The 13,332-nt window shown below is 62.2% G+C and overlaps 1 protein-coding gene across 1 annotated transcript; it reads right to left on the bottom strand.

Moving 5' to 3' along the window:
* GRIN2C (glutamate ionotropic receptor NMDA type subunit 2C) lies at positions 1–11,926 on the bottom strand. Its single transcript, XM_087854129.1, is given in 13 exon segments — positions 1–1,554; positions 1,556–1,798; positions 2,219–2,451; positions 3,375–3,562; positions 4,040–4,200; positions 4,567–4,796; positions 5,052–5,177; positions 6,570–6,723; positions 7,072–7,234; positions 7,384–7,595; positions 8,504–8,618; positions 8,957–9,555; positions 11,513–11,926. Coding segments are annotated over 13 exon segments (3,693 nt in total). The 5' UTR covers positions 11,912–11,926; the 3' UTR covers positions 1–684.
* Positions 11,927–13,332: the final 1,406 nt, after the last annotated feature.

Here is a 13,332-nt window from a genome sequence, read left to right as displayed (position 1 = left end):
TCCATCCGTCGCCACCCAAGCCCCCACGCTGAGCACATTTGTCACATCCGGCTCCAGGGTGGGTAGGAGCTGGCATTGAATACCAAGTGGCTGCTGGCACCCAGAGCCCGCCCTCGGCCTCATCTCCCAGATACTCCCCCAGAAGGAGCTGCTCACCTTCTCTAGGCAGAGGCCCTGCCTGGGATACCCCCAGCGTGCTCCTATTGCCTACAGGCTGTGACGTGCCCCCTCTAGGGATGCAGAATGAGGCAGCCAGGACCAGTGGGTTGTAAAAGATTTGTTTAATGCCCCAGTGCTTTGAGAAGAAACTCCAGACAGGGAGACCAAGGAGCGGGACAGCCCTGCCCCAACCCCGAGTTCCAGCCTCTATGCTCCCACACCAGGCCCCCAGCAGTCATGACTGAAATCTAGCTAACGGCAGGGCAGGGAGACTGCACTACTCCCGGTGACTCCAGGACAGGTGGGAAGGACTTTGCATAAGAGGACAGCAAGAGCCCACCCAGCCCACGCCGAGACCTGAGACTGCCGAGGTCACCGAACTGACCATGGAAGACGTCTGTCATTGGGGTCCCACAGCCAGGATTTCAAGGCAAAAGCCAGAAAAGCCCAAGTCACCTGCCCCCACTAACCCTGACAGCGCCAGGCAGAGAATCCAGCTGACCAGGAACCAGAGTCGCTGAGCCCTCACACTTCTGACTCCAAGCTGGAGATCCGCCTCCAGGTACAAGGTCCAGGGAAGCCATGTGACCCGCAGGCCACCCTGCTGACCTCTTCCAGCCCCGCACTGTCCCTGTAGCCTGTGCTCAGACCCAGGATCCTGCCCCTGTGCCCCGGACGCCCCCAGGCCCCAGTGAGCCAGGGACCGTGGCTGGCACAGGGGGGCAGAGGGGGGCAGACAGCCCCCCAGCAAAGCGGCAGGTGGGCGTGGGCGTGCAGGCAAGCGTGCTGTCTGTGTGGCCAGGCGGGGACCCTCGCCCACACGCCCTCCTGGCAGGCCTCCTGGTAGGACGGCAGCCACATGGATGGCACCTGCACCAAGCGCCCGCAGGCCGGGCGGCCACACCCCGCGGGCAGCGACCTGGGCCAGGCGAAGGCCTCGGCCACCGAGCTGGGCAGGGAAGCGTGGCGCGGGCGTGGGCCCCGGGCCCAGGCCGCGCGCAGCAGGGCCTCCCGCCGAGCCAGCTGCTCCGGCCCGAGTAGCGGCAGGTCCTCCTGCTCCGGGGGCTCCGGGAAGAGCGGGAGGAAGGGGCGCCCCGACCTGTCGGCTCGAGGGAAGGAGCTGTAGTGACAGCGCTCTGGCGACAGGGGGCGCTCTGGGAGCGCGCGCCGCTCGGAGGCCGAGCGGTGCCGCCCGCCGTGCGCGGCCAGCACCTGCCGCCGCGCCTCCCGAGCGGGCCAGCCTGACACCCGGGAGACGTCGGGCAGCGGCGGCCTGGGCGTCGGGGGGCGGCCCGGGGGCTGCGGGACCCGGCGCCCCGGCGCGGCACGGCCCCCGCCTGGCGGTCCCCAGCCCGTGGGGCTGGGTTCGGGGGATGGGCCAGGAGATGGGCCGGGGGGTGGGCGGCCGCGGGCCGGGGCAGGCGGGCGGCGGGGGCGCGCGGCGGCCGCTGCCCCAGCTCTCAGTGGTGCGCGCGGCGCGGTCCAGGGAGCTGCTCACGCCCGCCGTGGTCACCATGTCGCGTGCCGCCTGCAGCATCTTGAGCACGCTGGCCTGGGCCGAGCCGGCGGTCAGGTCCGGGCTGGGCGGCCGCGCGGGGCTGGCCAGGCTCTGCACCCCGCTGAAGCAGCTGTAGATGCCCTGGGCAGCCGGGAGGAGATAGCCGTGAGCTGCCAGCTCCTCTCAGGGACCGCCCACCTCCCGGTCCAATCACCAGCCCGCGCGTCCCCACGTCCTAGGAAGCAACGAACATTTGTTCAGCGCCTCCTATGCGCCCGGCACTGTGCCACTGCGAGCGCAATTGCCCGGGATCGATCTGAGGCTCCAAGAGGCTGTCTTCCTAGAGGCGCACAGCTTGTCAATAGCAGTGAGGGTTGGAACCCGTCAGCCTGGCTCCGAAACACTGGCCCGCGTGCTGCAGGAGGGCTCTGCTTCTCCCCTGCTGTGCGCTGCCAGGTGGCCCCCAGTTCTTAAACCGGTAAACGGGGCCATGGCTAGCTCTGACTTAACTGGGTTGGTGCCCCTAAAGCTGGGGCCTGCCTGGGGTGGGGTGGCACCCACCCTGCTGAAGGCCAGCAGGAAGTCCAGCCGGGGCGTGCTGGGCACTGAGTGGCGCAGTTTCCAGTAGACCAGGTGCTCCCAGGCAAAGACCAGCAGGGCCAGCCCCATGGCTACAAGCAGCATGTAGAAGACGCCGGCCATGTTGTCGATATCCAGCTTGCTGCTCATCACCTCGTTCTTCTCGTTCTGGCAGATCCCCGACAGCCACACCGTCTCCAGCTTTTGTGTCTCCCCTGGCGAGGGGGGGGACAGCGGGGGACACACCTGGCTCAGGGAAGACCCTCCCAATGCTCACGCAAGCCTGGAGCGAGGCGGGGTCTGGAGCCAGGGTGCCACCCTCTTGCAGGGCCACACGGGGCTCTAGCCCGGCGGAGGCGGGACTGGGGGGGAGGGGGTGTCAATGAGCAGGAAGAAAGGAAAGCAGAGTGGGGGCTGGGGTAGGCGAAGCCAGCCTTTGACATGCGCACCCACCCCGTGCCCAGGAAGAGCTTGCTGACCGGGTGAATGTTATCGTTCACTTCTGGGCCAAACTTGGGGATCATCTCCATGCTAGGCACAGAGCTGGGCACACAGAGACAAGAGGCCTAGGGCCCTGAGGACACCCCAGCACCTTCATTGCTATCATTCTCATTCTGTGGTATTGAGGGAGAATCACAGTTTATCCTTCAGCGCTGCAGCCTCTGGGTTTGGGGGTAGGGCCAGCTGGGCTGCTTACACATGTGAGCCGCTGGTACCAAGGCAAGCCTGGGCCCCCGGATCTGGGACTGGGCAGGCCCTTGGCACTACCCTAGGTGATCTCAAGGTGGAAATGGTTGGGACAGGGGTCTAGAGAAAAAAAAGAGGATCTGAGCCTACCCCCGCAAAGCCCCACCGTGGGGCCTGAGCTTCCTCCTGTCTTCCTGCCCTTCAGGGACTCTCATGCAGTCCTATCTCCCACTCCCTCCTGGCAAGTCCACCTCTTCCCCAGGTCTTCATGCAGTCCCTCCAAAGACCCCCACCCATGGGCCCAGCTCTCACTCCCAGAGACGTCTTCCTGCGCACAGGCCCTGGGACTCCGAGAAGAGTAGTGGAGATGCTGGCCAGCCATCAGGCCAGTGTCCCCACCTCAGCTTCTATGGCCCACCCTGGGCCCCAGGCCCCCAGCAGCAGCACCCACCGTCCCCCAAGAACTGCAGGAGCGCCAAGTCTATGGCCCGCTTCCAGTGGGAGTCCTTCTGCATGGCGATGCCGTAGCCGGTGGTGGCAAAGACCTTGCCAGAGCCGATGGTGACCAGCTTGCAGCCCTCGTCCTTGCCCGCCATGTAGTTGAGGACAGCAGCGTCATAGATGAAGGCGTCCAGCTTCCTGGGGACAGGCCAGGGGGCATGTGAGATGGGGACACCAAACCTAGGGCCTGACAGGGATCTAGGCCCTATGAGCCCGCTGAGCACTGACCAGGAGGGATGGGTGGGCAGAGCCTTCTCTGGTTCTCCTGGGTCCCGGATGCAGAGCTCAGGGACCCCACCTACCCTCCTCTCAGAGGGACCAGGGAACTCTCTACCCTCAGAGGACACGCCCTCTCTGCCCAGCCCCTCCATGCCCCCAGGACCTTAAGAAGGTCCCACCACCACCTCAGGCCAAGACTGACCCCTCAGCCGCATTTCTGGGCCACAGTGGGCGTGCAGTTTTGCTTGAAACTTCGCTCTGCCCCAAGTCCTACAGGACACCCCAGCCTCAATGTCCCCACCTTGCGTGTCTCAGGAAGGGCCAGAGCTGAGGCTGGTCATCAGGGAGGCATGTGGGTAGAGAAGTCAGAGGGTAGGTGCAGAGCTGAAGACCCACCCCATCTTGAGGCTGCTGAGCGCGTCTTCCACCGAACGCTGGTTGAACTTGACCATGTGGGTGTGCATGTCTCGGTAGTTGCTGCGGATGTTCCGCTCTGTGCTGCCATTGGGCACCGTGCCAAAGCGGAAGGGCGGGTACTGATCTTGAGGCCGCTGGAACTGTGGGCAGAGAGCAGGCACCGTTCATGCCCCTCTGTCCAGCCTTGCAGGCACCGACACTCCCCGACCCTGTCCCCTGGGCCCAGCCCTGGGGTCTGCACTTGCGTGGTGAGGGCACAGGAGTCCAAGAGACTGTCCAGGCCACTCCTGTGTTTTACAAATGGTGACATTGAGGCCAGGTCAGGAAGAGACTTACCAAAGGCCACTCAGTCGGTGGACCTGAGCCCTCCTCCCCCTCCCCCGGTGCCCCAGCCTCTCCTCCCCAGGCTCCCCAGCTGCCTCCTGCTCCCTGCTCCATTTCAAATTCCTCTCCTGGGTCCCCCCGCTCTTGGCCCCCCTGCCCTCTGCCAGCTATGGCCCCAGGACCTTCTTATCACTGAGGCCAGACACAGTGTCGATGTACTGCTCCTGGATCATGAAGGCGGCCAGGTTGGCGGTGTAGCTGGCGAGGAAGATGACCGCAAAGAAGGCCCAGACCAGGACCATGATCTTGCTGGTGGTGCCTCGGGGGTTCTCAATGGGTACTGAGTTGTTGAAGACCAGCGCCCACAGCAGCCACACAGACTTGCCGATGGTGAAGGATGGGCCCCCAGACTCTGGGAGCAAGAGGGTGGGCACAGAGGGGCTCAGGTCCTCACTCTGGCCTGGGCGAGGCCCCGTCCCCAGCTATCCCCACTCCAGGGCAAGCCAGCCCACCTTGTTCCTCTCTCTCATGTATCTGACTGGCCCCTGCCGGTTGTCTGGAAGCCAGAGACCTCCCCCAGGACCCAGCCTTCTCTAAGGGGTCCCTGCAGCCCTGAGCCCGGCCCCATCCCCATGCTCTCTCCACCCAGGCCTGGCTGAGAGCTTACTCTTGCCGCTGGTGAGGTTCTGGTTGTAGCTGACAGGGCTGAAGTACTCGAACGTGAAGACCGTGACGGCCACCACGGTGAGACACATGACGAACATCATCACCCACACGGAAGGGCTGTAGGGCTCTGGGAACAGAGGGAGGCAGCTCAGAGGCCTTGCTGCCGTCCCGCTACCGTCCCTCCCGCCCAGAGCCCAGAGTACTGGGTGCTGGCAGGGGACCCACTTGGTCAGAGGGGGGCGGGGCCCATGAGCCCCGAGGACTGAGCCAAGGGGTCTCTGACTCTCAGAGCAGCAGAGCCGCAGGAGAGACCCCACACCCCACTCCGGGGAGGCCAGGCTCTCCAGCATTCTCGGTTTCCCCTTCCCCTCTGCCCTGGGACAAGATCCCATCACCCCACCCCCAGGAAACTTCCCTTTGACGACACATATCCCCTAGATCCCACTCCCACCCCCAACTTCCTTTCACAAAAAGACTTTACACCCCATGCGCTCTCCCCTCCCTGTCCCATTCCCCCCAGCCTGCAAGGCCTACAACCTGCTCCTTCCCCCATCCTCCTCCCCCCACCTGGCCAGATTCCACAAAGCCAGGGCAGTTTGCCCAGGGCATTTTCTCATTCCCTCTCCTCCCTCGCCTGCCAGCACCGCTAACCACACTCCTGTTCTGGAAGTGCCCTGCCTGGCCCAGCGTGGACGAGCTGCTTGTTCGGCCTGGAATCAGGGTCTTTGAGATCAGGTCTCACTCTTGATCCTACTGACAGGGCCCGGAAGCCCCAGGAGCTGGGGAGACCAACTGAGCTCCTCTGACCAGTCTACTCAATGGCTTCAGTCTCCCTGAGCAAGGAGGCATGACTGCCGTAAGCACTGTGTCCCCGATGCCATGCCCATCCTGTGGGGTGGGGTTTGTTGTCTTCTACGCAGCCGAGGAACCCTGCTCAGAGAGGTTCGGTGACTTGCTCAAGGCCACACAGCAGGAAGGGGATGCCCTCCTCTGCTCCTGGCTGAGGCTTGCCTGTCCTCGTGGCTGTCTGTAAACCTCACACTGCAAGTCCCACTGACCTCCTGACAGGGCTCTTGGTGACAGCCAGGACTATGGCTGTATCCCCAGCAGCTAGCGGGAGGCTTGGCGCAAAAGGGGCTGCCCCACAGATGCTGAATTCCTGATCAAGTCACAGACTAGCACCGCTTGCCACTTTCTGGGTCGGCTCCTCCAGCTCCCTGCGAAGCTTCTCCCCCAGTGCGTCCTAGCCCACAAGGCACCTCCCGAAGTCAGCCCGCCTTCCCAGCTTTCCTGCCCCTCCCAGCGGCCCCTCCGCCCTCCGTACCCAGTCCTTGGGCTCGGAATGGAACATTGGCTTCACTCTCCCCTCTCCGTCCTACTCTCCTGCAGCTCAGGCCTCCGGCCAACCTCCCAGGCACCTACGGCTGCTGTGCTGGCCCTCTGAGCCCCACCCCAAACTCCCTGTTTCCAAGCGTGCTCCTTAGACCCTGGAGTCCTCCCTGCCCACCCCGAGCCGCACCCAGGAAGGCCGATGGGGAGACGGTGCCGTTGCTGCGTGCCACCATCACGCTGATGCCCGTCTCCACGAAGGGCACGGAGAAGTCCACAATCTCGGAGCGCTCCTCGTTGATGGTGAGGGAGCCGATGGCCATGTCTGCCCGCTTGTAGTACACCTGGGGCCATGGGGGCCAGGCCCAGGTTGGAGAAAGTGTCCCACCAGCTGGAGCACCCTCTCCAGCCTCCCCCGGCCACCCTTCCAGCACCCCCTGGGCTGAGCCGGCTGTTCCCATCTGGGGTCCTCAGAGCTCCACTTGCAGTACTGACCAGCACAGGGGGCGTTACTGGTGACAGCCCATCTTCCCTGCCAGCTGGGAGAGCCTTAGGAGCTGGGCCCAGGCCCCGCCCTGACTGACCCCCTCCCCCAGCACAGGAACATCGAGGGGTGGCTGAGCGATGCGTGGGGCCTGGGGTGGCCAGCGGGCAGGGGTATGGGCTCAGGCGGACCTCAGGGGAGGGCCTACCTCCCCGATCATGCCGTTCCACACGCCCCGAACCCTCTTGCCATGCTTGCCATTGGTCACCAGGTACAGGTCATAGGAGAACTTGACCACCTTGGCCAGCTTCTTGAGGATGTCAATGCAGAAGCCCTTACAGCAGAGCTTGGTGTAGGGGGCTGTGTCACCGCTGCTGCCACCAAGAGACCACCAGAAGTCAGAGCCAGCAGCTCCTCCCAGTTTGGTGGGCAGCCCCCAACCCCCTACCCAAGCATAAGCCACACACGCCTGCCATCGCGTGACAGCTCACACGGGGCCTTCCTGTGTGTTCTCGCGGACCTGAAGGTGTGGTTGCTCTGCCTGCGGCACGGCACGGTGTTGGGCACACAGCCGCCCGAGCCAGGGTCAGGGCTCTCCACGATGACAAAGGGCCGCTCTTCCAGCGTGGCCACCGTCACGTGCCGGCTGTCCATAACAGGCTGTAGAGACGCGCTATAGCGAGGCCACACCGGGTACTTCATGTGGAGGACACCGTGGTCCCAGCGCCCCACCTGCAAAGGGTGACCAGCTTCAGCAGGGGACCTCCAGCCCAAATACCCCCACCCTCTAGGTGGGGCCCCAGGTGGGGCCTGCCAGGGCCAAGAATGCCCCTCCCTAACCTGGGGACATCCGGGGCAGGAGAATTTGGGGAGCAAGGGGCTGGGCAGGGCCCAGAAGGGAGAGCTCCCCGCAGCCCCCTCCCAGCCTCTGGTCCCTGAGCTTTTCCAATCTAGCCTCCACACCGCTGCTGGCCCACAGCATCGTCCCTGAGCCCAGACCTGAGCCTGTCTCACCACGCTACCCCTACCCCCACCTCCACCCCCACCTCAGTATGAAGTCCTTCACCCAGTACTCAAGGCCTTCCCACTCAGGTCCACCATACCCCCCTCACCGCGCTCTTCCTCCTCAGTCTCCACACCCCCAAACACATTACTTTAAAATGCCTTAAACCCTTCTGCCCCTCTGTCTAAACCAGCCTACTATCCCTTCCTTATGGGCTGCTTCTCAGCCCTCCACAGTGAGCCCAAACATCCCAACTTCTGTGGATCCTTCCCCAGTTCCCTCCTTTGAAGACAGAACTGGTTTTTGGCCCTTCTCTGTACCCCCGTGGTGCTTTGCACGCATCTCCTCAAATTCTCTATGTTTACATGTCCGTCTGGCCAACATAGCTGTGGGCGAGTCCCCTAGGGGCAGGACAAGTGCTTGACAAGTTCACTTGTGGGGGGAGGCTAGGGTGCCATGGGGGCCCTCAGCCGAGCTGCCTCACCCACCCTGGTTCAGTGCAGATGCTTCAGCTGAGACCTGAAGGATGAGGGGCTGGATGAAAGACAGAAGGGACCCTCTGCTCAGCTGTGGGACAAGAGGGGCTGGGGACAAAATGAGAGGATACCGAGGAACCCTGGGCTCACCCCCTTCTCACCATCTCCCAGAGGCGGTGGCGGTTGAGGGCGATCACAACCATGGTGGGCTGGACCAGGTACCCACCAGGGCTGAAGGAGAAGTCTCGGCCCTCCCAGGTGACATTTAGTAGGTGCCTGCAGTGGGGGAGAGAAACCAGGGTGTCCCCGCAGCCCTGCCCAGGACCAGAGGCCCCTTCCCCCACCTTCCACCTCACCCCCCTCACCACCACCAGGTAGCACTGACTGTGCCCTTACTGTTCCGGTTCCCTGTATTGACACACCCCCTCCGAAATCCTCGACACAACTTCAAACTGGCTTTTTTTTTTCAGTTGTCAAAACTAAGCTCAGAGAGGTAAGGTAACCTGGCCCCAGGCACACAGCTAGTGGGAGGTGTGGCCAGTGAGCCCAAGCTCCCTGCAGCCCAGGTGCGCTGAAGGGCCCTGCCCCCTCCCATGACTGGGCCAGGTGCCCACCTGTAGAAGGCCTCCCGTGCAGGGTTGACGGGCCCGGGGTAGCCACGGCAGTCCCCAGCCGGGGAGGGCAGGGCACCATGCTGTCGCTGGTAGCCGTGGGCGCCCAGGGCCAGGATGGCCACGCCGTCGCGGACCTTCTGGCGGAGGCTGAGGCGCCAGCTCTCAGTGACGACGCTGATGAGGCCCACGGGGAAGGCCGCGGGGGGCGCGTCAGTGCTGCCCAGTGCCAGGCTGGGCACCAGCCACACGTGTCCAGGCCCCACCAGGCCGGCCTGCGCCGCCTCGGCGAAGAGCACCTCGGCCTCCTCCCGCGAGCAGTAGGCCACCAGCACCGGGGCGTCGACCTGGCGCAGCAGGCGCTGGATGTGTGCGCGCTGCCCGCCCGGGCCCAGCTCCAGGGTGAGCACGTCCAGCAGCCGCCAGCTCAGGTAGCTGGCGTCGGCGACGGCGCGCACCCCGTCCAGGAAGAGCGCGTGCCCCGGGTGCAGGCTGGTGATCACGGCGAACGCGCTCCAGTCGTACTCCTCCAGCACCTTGAACAGCACCTGCAGCTGCTGCTCCAGGGACACGCCCAGCTGCAGGAAGGCGGAGCCCGGCTCCTGGGGGCGGGGCGGGGCCTGAGTCGGGGCGGGGGCGGCGCGCCCCGCCCCAACTCCTGCTCCCTCGCGCAGTCCCCTGATGAGGATGCCGCCGGCCCGGGAGCCCCCGTGCCGCAACACCTGCTTCCCGCCCCCCGCGCGGTTCCTAATCCCTGCTGCCCAGTAGAATCACCTGGGGGGCTTTTAAAACTACTCAAGCGGGCCCCCACCGGAGCAACGCCGGATTAAAAACTAGCTGCCCCCGCGGAGCTTGTTGGAAATGCAAATTCTCAGGCGCATCGCACAGCTCCTGGATCAGAATCTGGGGATGGCGCTCATGAATCTGTATTTTAACAAGCTCTTCAGGTGCTTCTAGAGCCCGCCAGTTGGGGAAGCGCTGCCTCCGACCAACTTTAAGGTAGAGACCCACCATGCTGGGAGTTACTGTCGGGCCCAAAGGTAACTGGGAGCGCCATCCTCCGCGGAGCCCTGGGGATGAGAACGCTCCTCCTCTCCACCGCCTCCACCATCACAGATGCCGAGGGCACTGGCGGCTGGAGCCTGGGCTAGCACGATCTCCTCCTAACTGTGGGCTCCCTGCTGCCCCTGCAGGCCCCCAAGATTTCACCACACCGCTGCTGTCCCAATCTTTTTTAAAAAGCAAATCCGGGACAACCCTACAGGACAAGTAACCCAGTTCCCTCAACAAACAAATGGCAAAAAAAGGAGAGCGGAGGAGGGTCCTAGAGACCGAGGCTCGGAAGCTACATGGGCCAGTCGCTAGGTGGAAACCTGATGTGTTTCTCGATTCAAGCAAACACATTTAAAAATAAGCATTTATGATGTTTATGAAACAATGGGGAAATTTGAATACTATCTGGATATTTGATGATGTTATGGAATTTTGTTTTTTAGATGTGATAATGTATACTGGCTTGGTTTTTAAGCCCTTATCTATTAGAGATATATAGAGAAGTATTTCTGGATCGGACAATAGGGCTTTGCCTCAGACATAGAAGAGGCGGAAGTGCGTGGACGTAGGGATGGGGCAGGGTTGGCTGGGGGTGGATAGTCCATGGGGTCATTATACTCTTCTATGCATGCTCCAATTTCTCCATAATAAAAAATAATCATAAAAGAAAGGCAAATCAGATTGGTCTCCCCCCTCAACACCTTCTTGTGCCCTCCCCAATTACTTAGGATAAAACCCAAATATCTTCCTATGTGCTCAGGATCTCACCTTCCTCTCCAGCCCTCTCTCAAGAACTCCCAGCTCCTTCCACCTGGCTGTCTTCACACCACCTGATGCCTCTGGTGGGAACACTGTCCCCCACACCACACACACACACACACACACACACCAACTCTCCCTCATCCTCCAGACCTTCGATATGATGTCTTAAGAGACCTTCTCTGCCCAACCCCCTACCCAAATGGGGGCCCTCTTAGACCCTCCTGGCATCCTGTGTTTTTCCTTCAGAACATTTGTCCCAGCTGAGACTTCAGACAAATGTGTGTTTAGAACTTTCTCCCCACAGGATGCAAACTCTGTGAGGCCAAGCGTCCCCCATGCCTGGGACAGTGACCTGCCACTGAATGGTCTCCATGCAGGTTAACTGCATCGGATTCTCTGGGTCTAGAACTTGACCAAGGAAGGCCAGAGAAGCAGAGAGAAGGTGGACCAGGGTTGCCCACCAAAGCCAGAGGTGAGCTTGCCACCCACACCCCCTCATCCAGATACAATGTGAAAGCAGCCCAGAAAGTTTATCTTCTAGAACATGAGAAAATCCTTCCCACAGCCTTCTCCCCCCTCGCCCAGCTTGTGCCCTCAGCCCCCAGCTCCCTGCTGGCGCCACCCAATCCCAGCTGCCCAGAGCCTAAGTCTCTCCCTGGCCCAGCCTCTACCCCACTCCTGCAGCCCCAGCCTGGCTCCCGGCCCCCGCCCCCGGGATAAGAGGACATGAGTTTGGACAGGCACCTTGGGGGTGAGGACCACAGCAGAGCCCCCACTGATGCTGAGGATGGGCACATGGGTCTGGGAGGAGATGAAGTCCAAGATCTGGGCCACGGCCTCAGTGCCCACATTGTCCTCAAAAACAATGCCGTGGATGCGGGCCGCCCCTAGGAGCCCGCAGATCTGGGTGAGGAGGCTGCTGGGATTGGTGTTGTTGACCCCCACAGTGAGCGGCTGGATCTCCAGAGGCAGGTCCATGAAGCTCTGGGAGGTGAGGCGGGTACGAACTTGGGCCTGCGATGGCCCCGAGCTGCCAAACACCACAGCCACTGTCAGGGCTTGCTCACCCTGCCCAGGGCCCAGCCTTGCCCAGGCGCCGAGGAGTGAGGTGAGCAGCAGGGCTGGCCCCAGGGCGCCACCCATGTCCACTGGAGCGTCCTGCAGAGAGATCGGGATAGGTACAGGGAGGGAGACAGAAGCACAAAGAGAAAAGATGAGCACACCCGGGGTCAGAGACGCACGTCCCGAGGGAAAGAAAAGAGGGAAAATCCCCCTCCTCAAAGAAGGGCAGAGATGGAAGGACAGCCAGACACAGATAAAGAGACAGGTTAGCTAAGCGTCCTCCTGGGGTACCTGGAGGGGCAAGGGCTGGAACAACGTGAGTCCCCATAGGTGCTCATTACTTCCATTCTGCTGTCGAACAGCATGCTTGGGTGGAAAGGCCAGACCTTTGGAAATGCATCCGTCTGGGTTCTGCCCCGGGAAGGTACGCTGAAAATGCCAGGCCGGTGTCCAAGGGCATGGATTTGAGTCGGACAGACCTGAGTTCAAGTCCCAGCTCTGCCACTTACTAGCTGTGTGATCCTGGGGAAGTCACTTAAGTACGTTTTCTTCTGATCATCACAGGACCTGCCTCACAGCAGCAGGCGGGTCGTCCACTGCTATCAGCATCCTTATCTTATAGGTGACAGCCCCACATCCAGGGGAAGGAAGGCAGCTTCTCTGACACTCCCGGTCTCTATATTCCCCAACCCAAACTGAACCTCACATCCCCGAGGGCCCTGCTCTGTGTGGCCCTGCGTGGCACAGAGCCCCTCCTCCTGGGCACCAGACGTCCCCACCCTTCCCCTTTGGCCTCAACTAGCAGCAACCATTCCACAGGAGTGGGACACCCCTGACTTGGTCAGGGCTCAGGGTCTCCTGAAACCCTGAGGTGTCTTCCACATAGGCTGCTCCCCCCGGCCAGCGCTGGTGTGCAGGATTGTGTTGACCTAACCCAAGGGCGTGACGTGTATCCCAGCTAAATAAACATCATCGCTTTGGATGGGAACCAACAGCCAAGCCAGTGAGTGGTGCCCACAGATGCAGCGCTCCCTCTCAGCTGGCCATCAGCCACAGCCATGCCACCTTCTCCCTCTTCGTCACATCCCCAGCAAGACTTCTGAGTGGGGCAGAGCCGAAGGGTGGCCAGGGTGACCGTGGTTTAATGGCGGCTGAGAAGACAGCACTTTGGGCAGCGGAGAGAATGAATACTCGCTTTGGTGCCCTTGAAGTCCGCCCCCCCCTGTATGGTTTCCTGGTGCACCGACTTAGCCTGTCAGCCCAGAGACATGTGTGAGTCTGGGATTGGAACCTAAATGACGCCAGGCCACAGCACGCCTCAGCCACCACCAATCAGGGAACTCAAGTGACACCTGCAAAGGGCGCCTCCGTGCTTGCTCCGCCCTTTCCCAGGCCTTTCTGTGCGCATCTCTGCTCACAGCGCGGTCCCAGGAGGTCCCCTGTCCCCTGGGCAGCCCCAAGCCTCCCCGATCTCTGCCTCCCAGCTCTGAGCTCCACGTCTG

The sequence above is a fragment of the Ursus americanus genome, chromosome 23, assembly GCF_024610735.1.
Source record: "Ursus americanus isolate L20-20 chromosome 23, mUrsAme1.1.p, whole genome shotgun sequence".
NCBI lineage: Eukaryota > Metazoa > Chordata > Mammalia > Carnivora > Ursidae > Ursus > Ursus americanus.
Note: the sequence above shows the minus strand (reverse complement) of the source record. Positions and strands in the feature narration are given on the sequence as shown.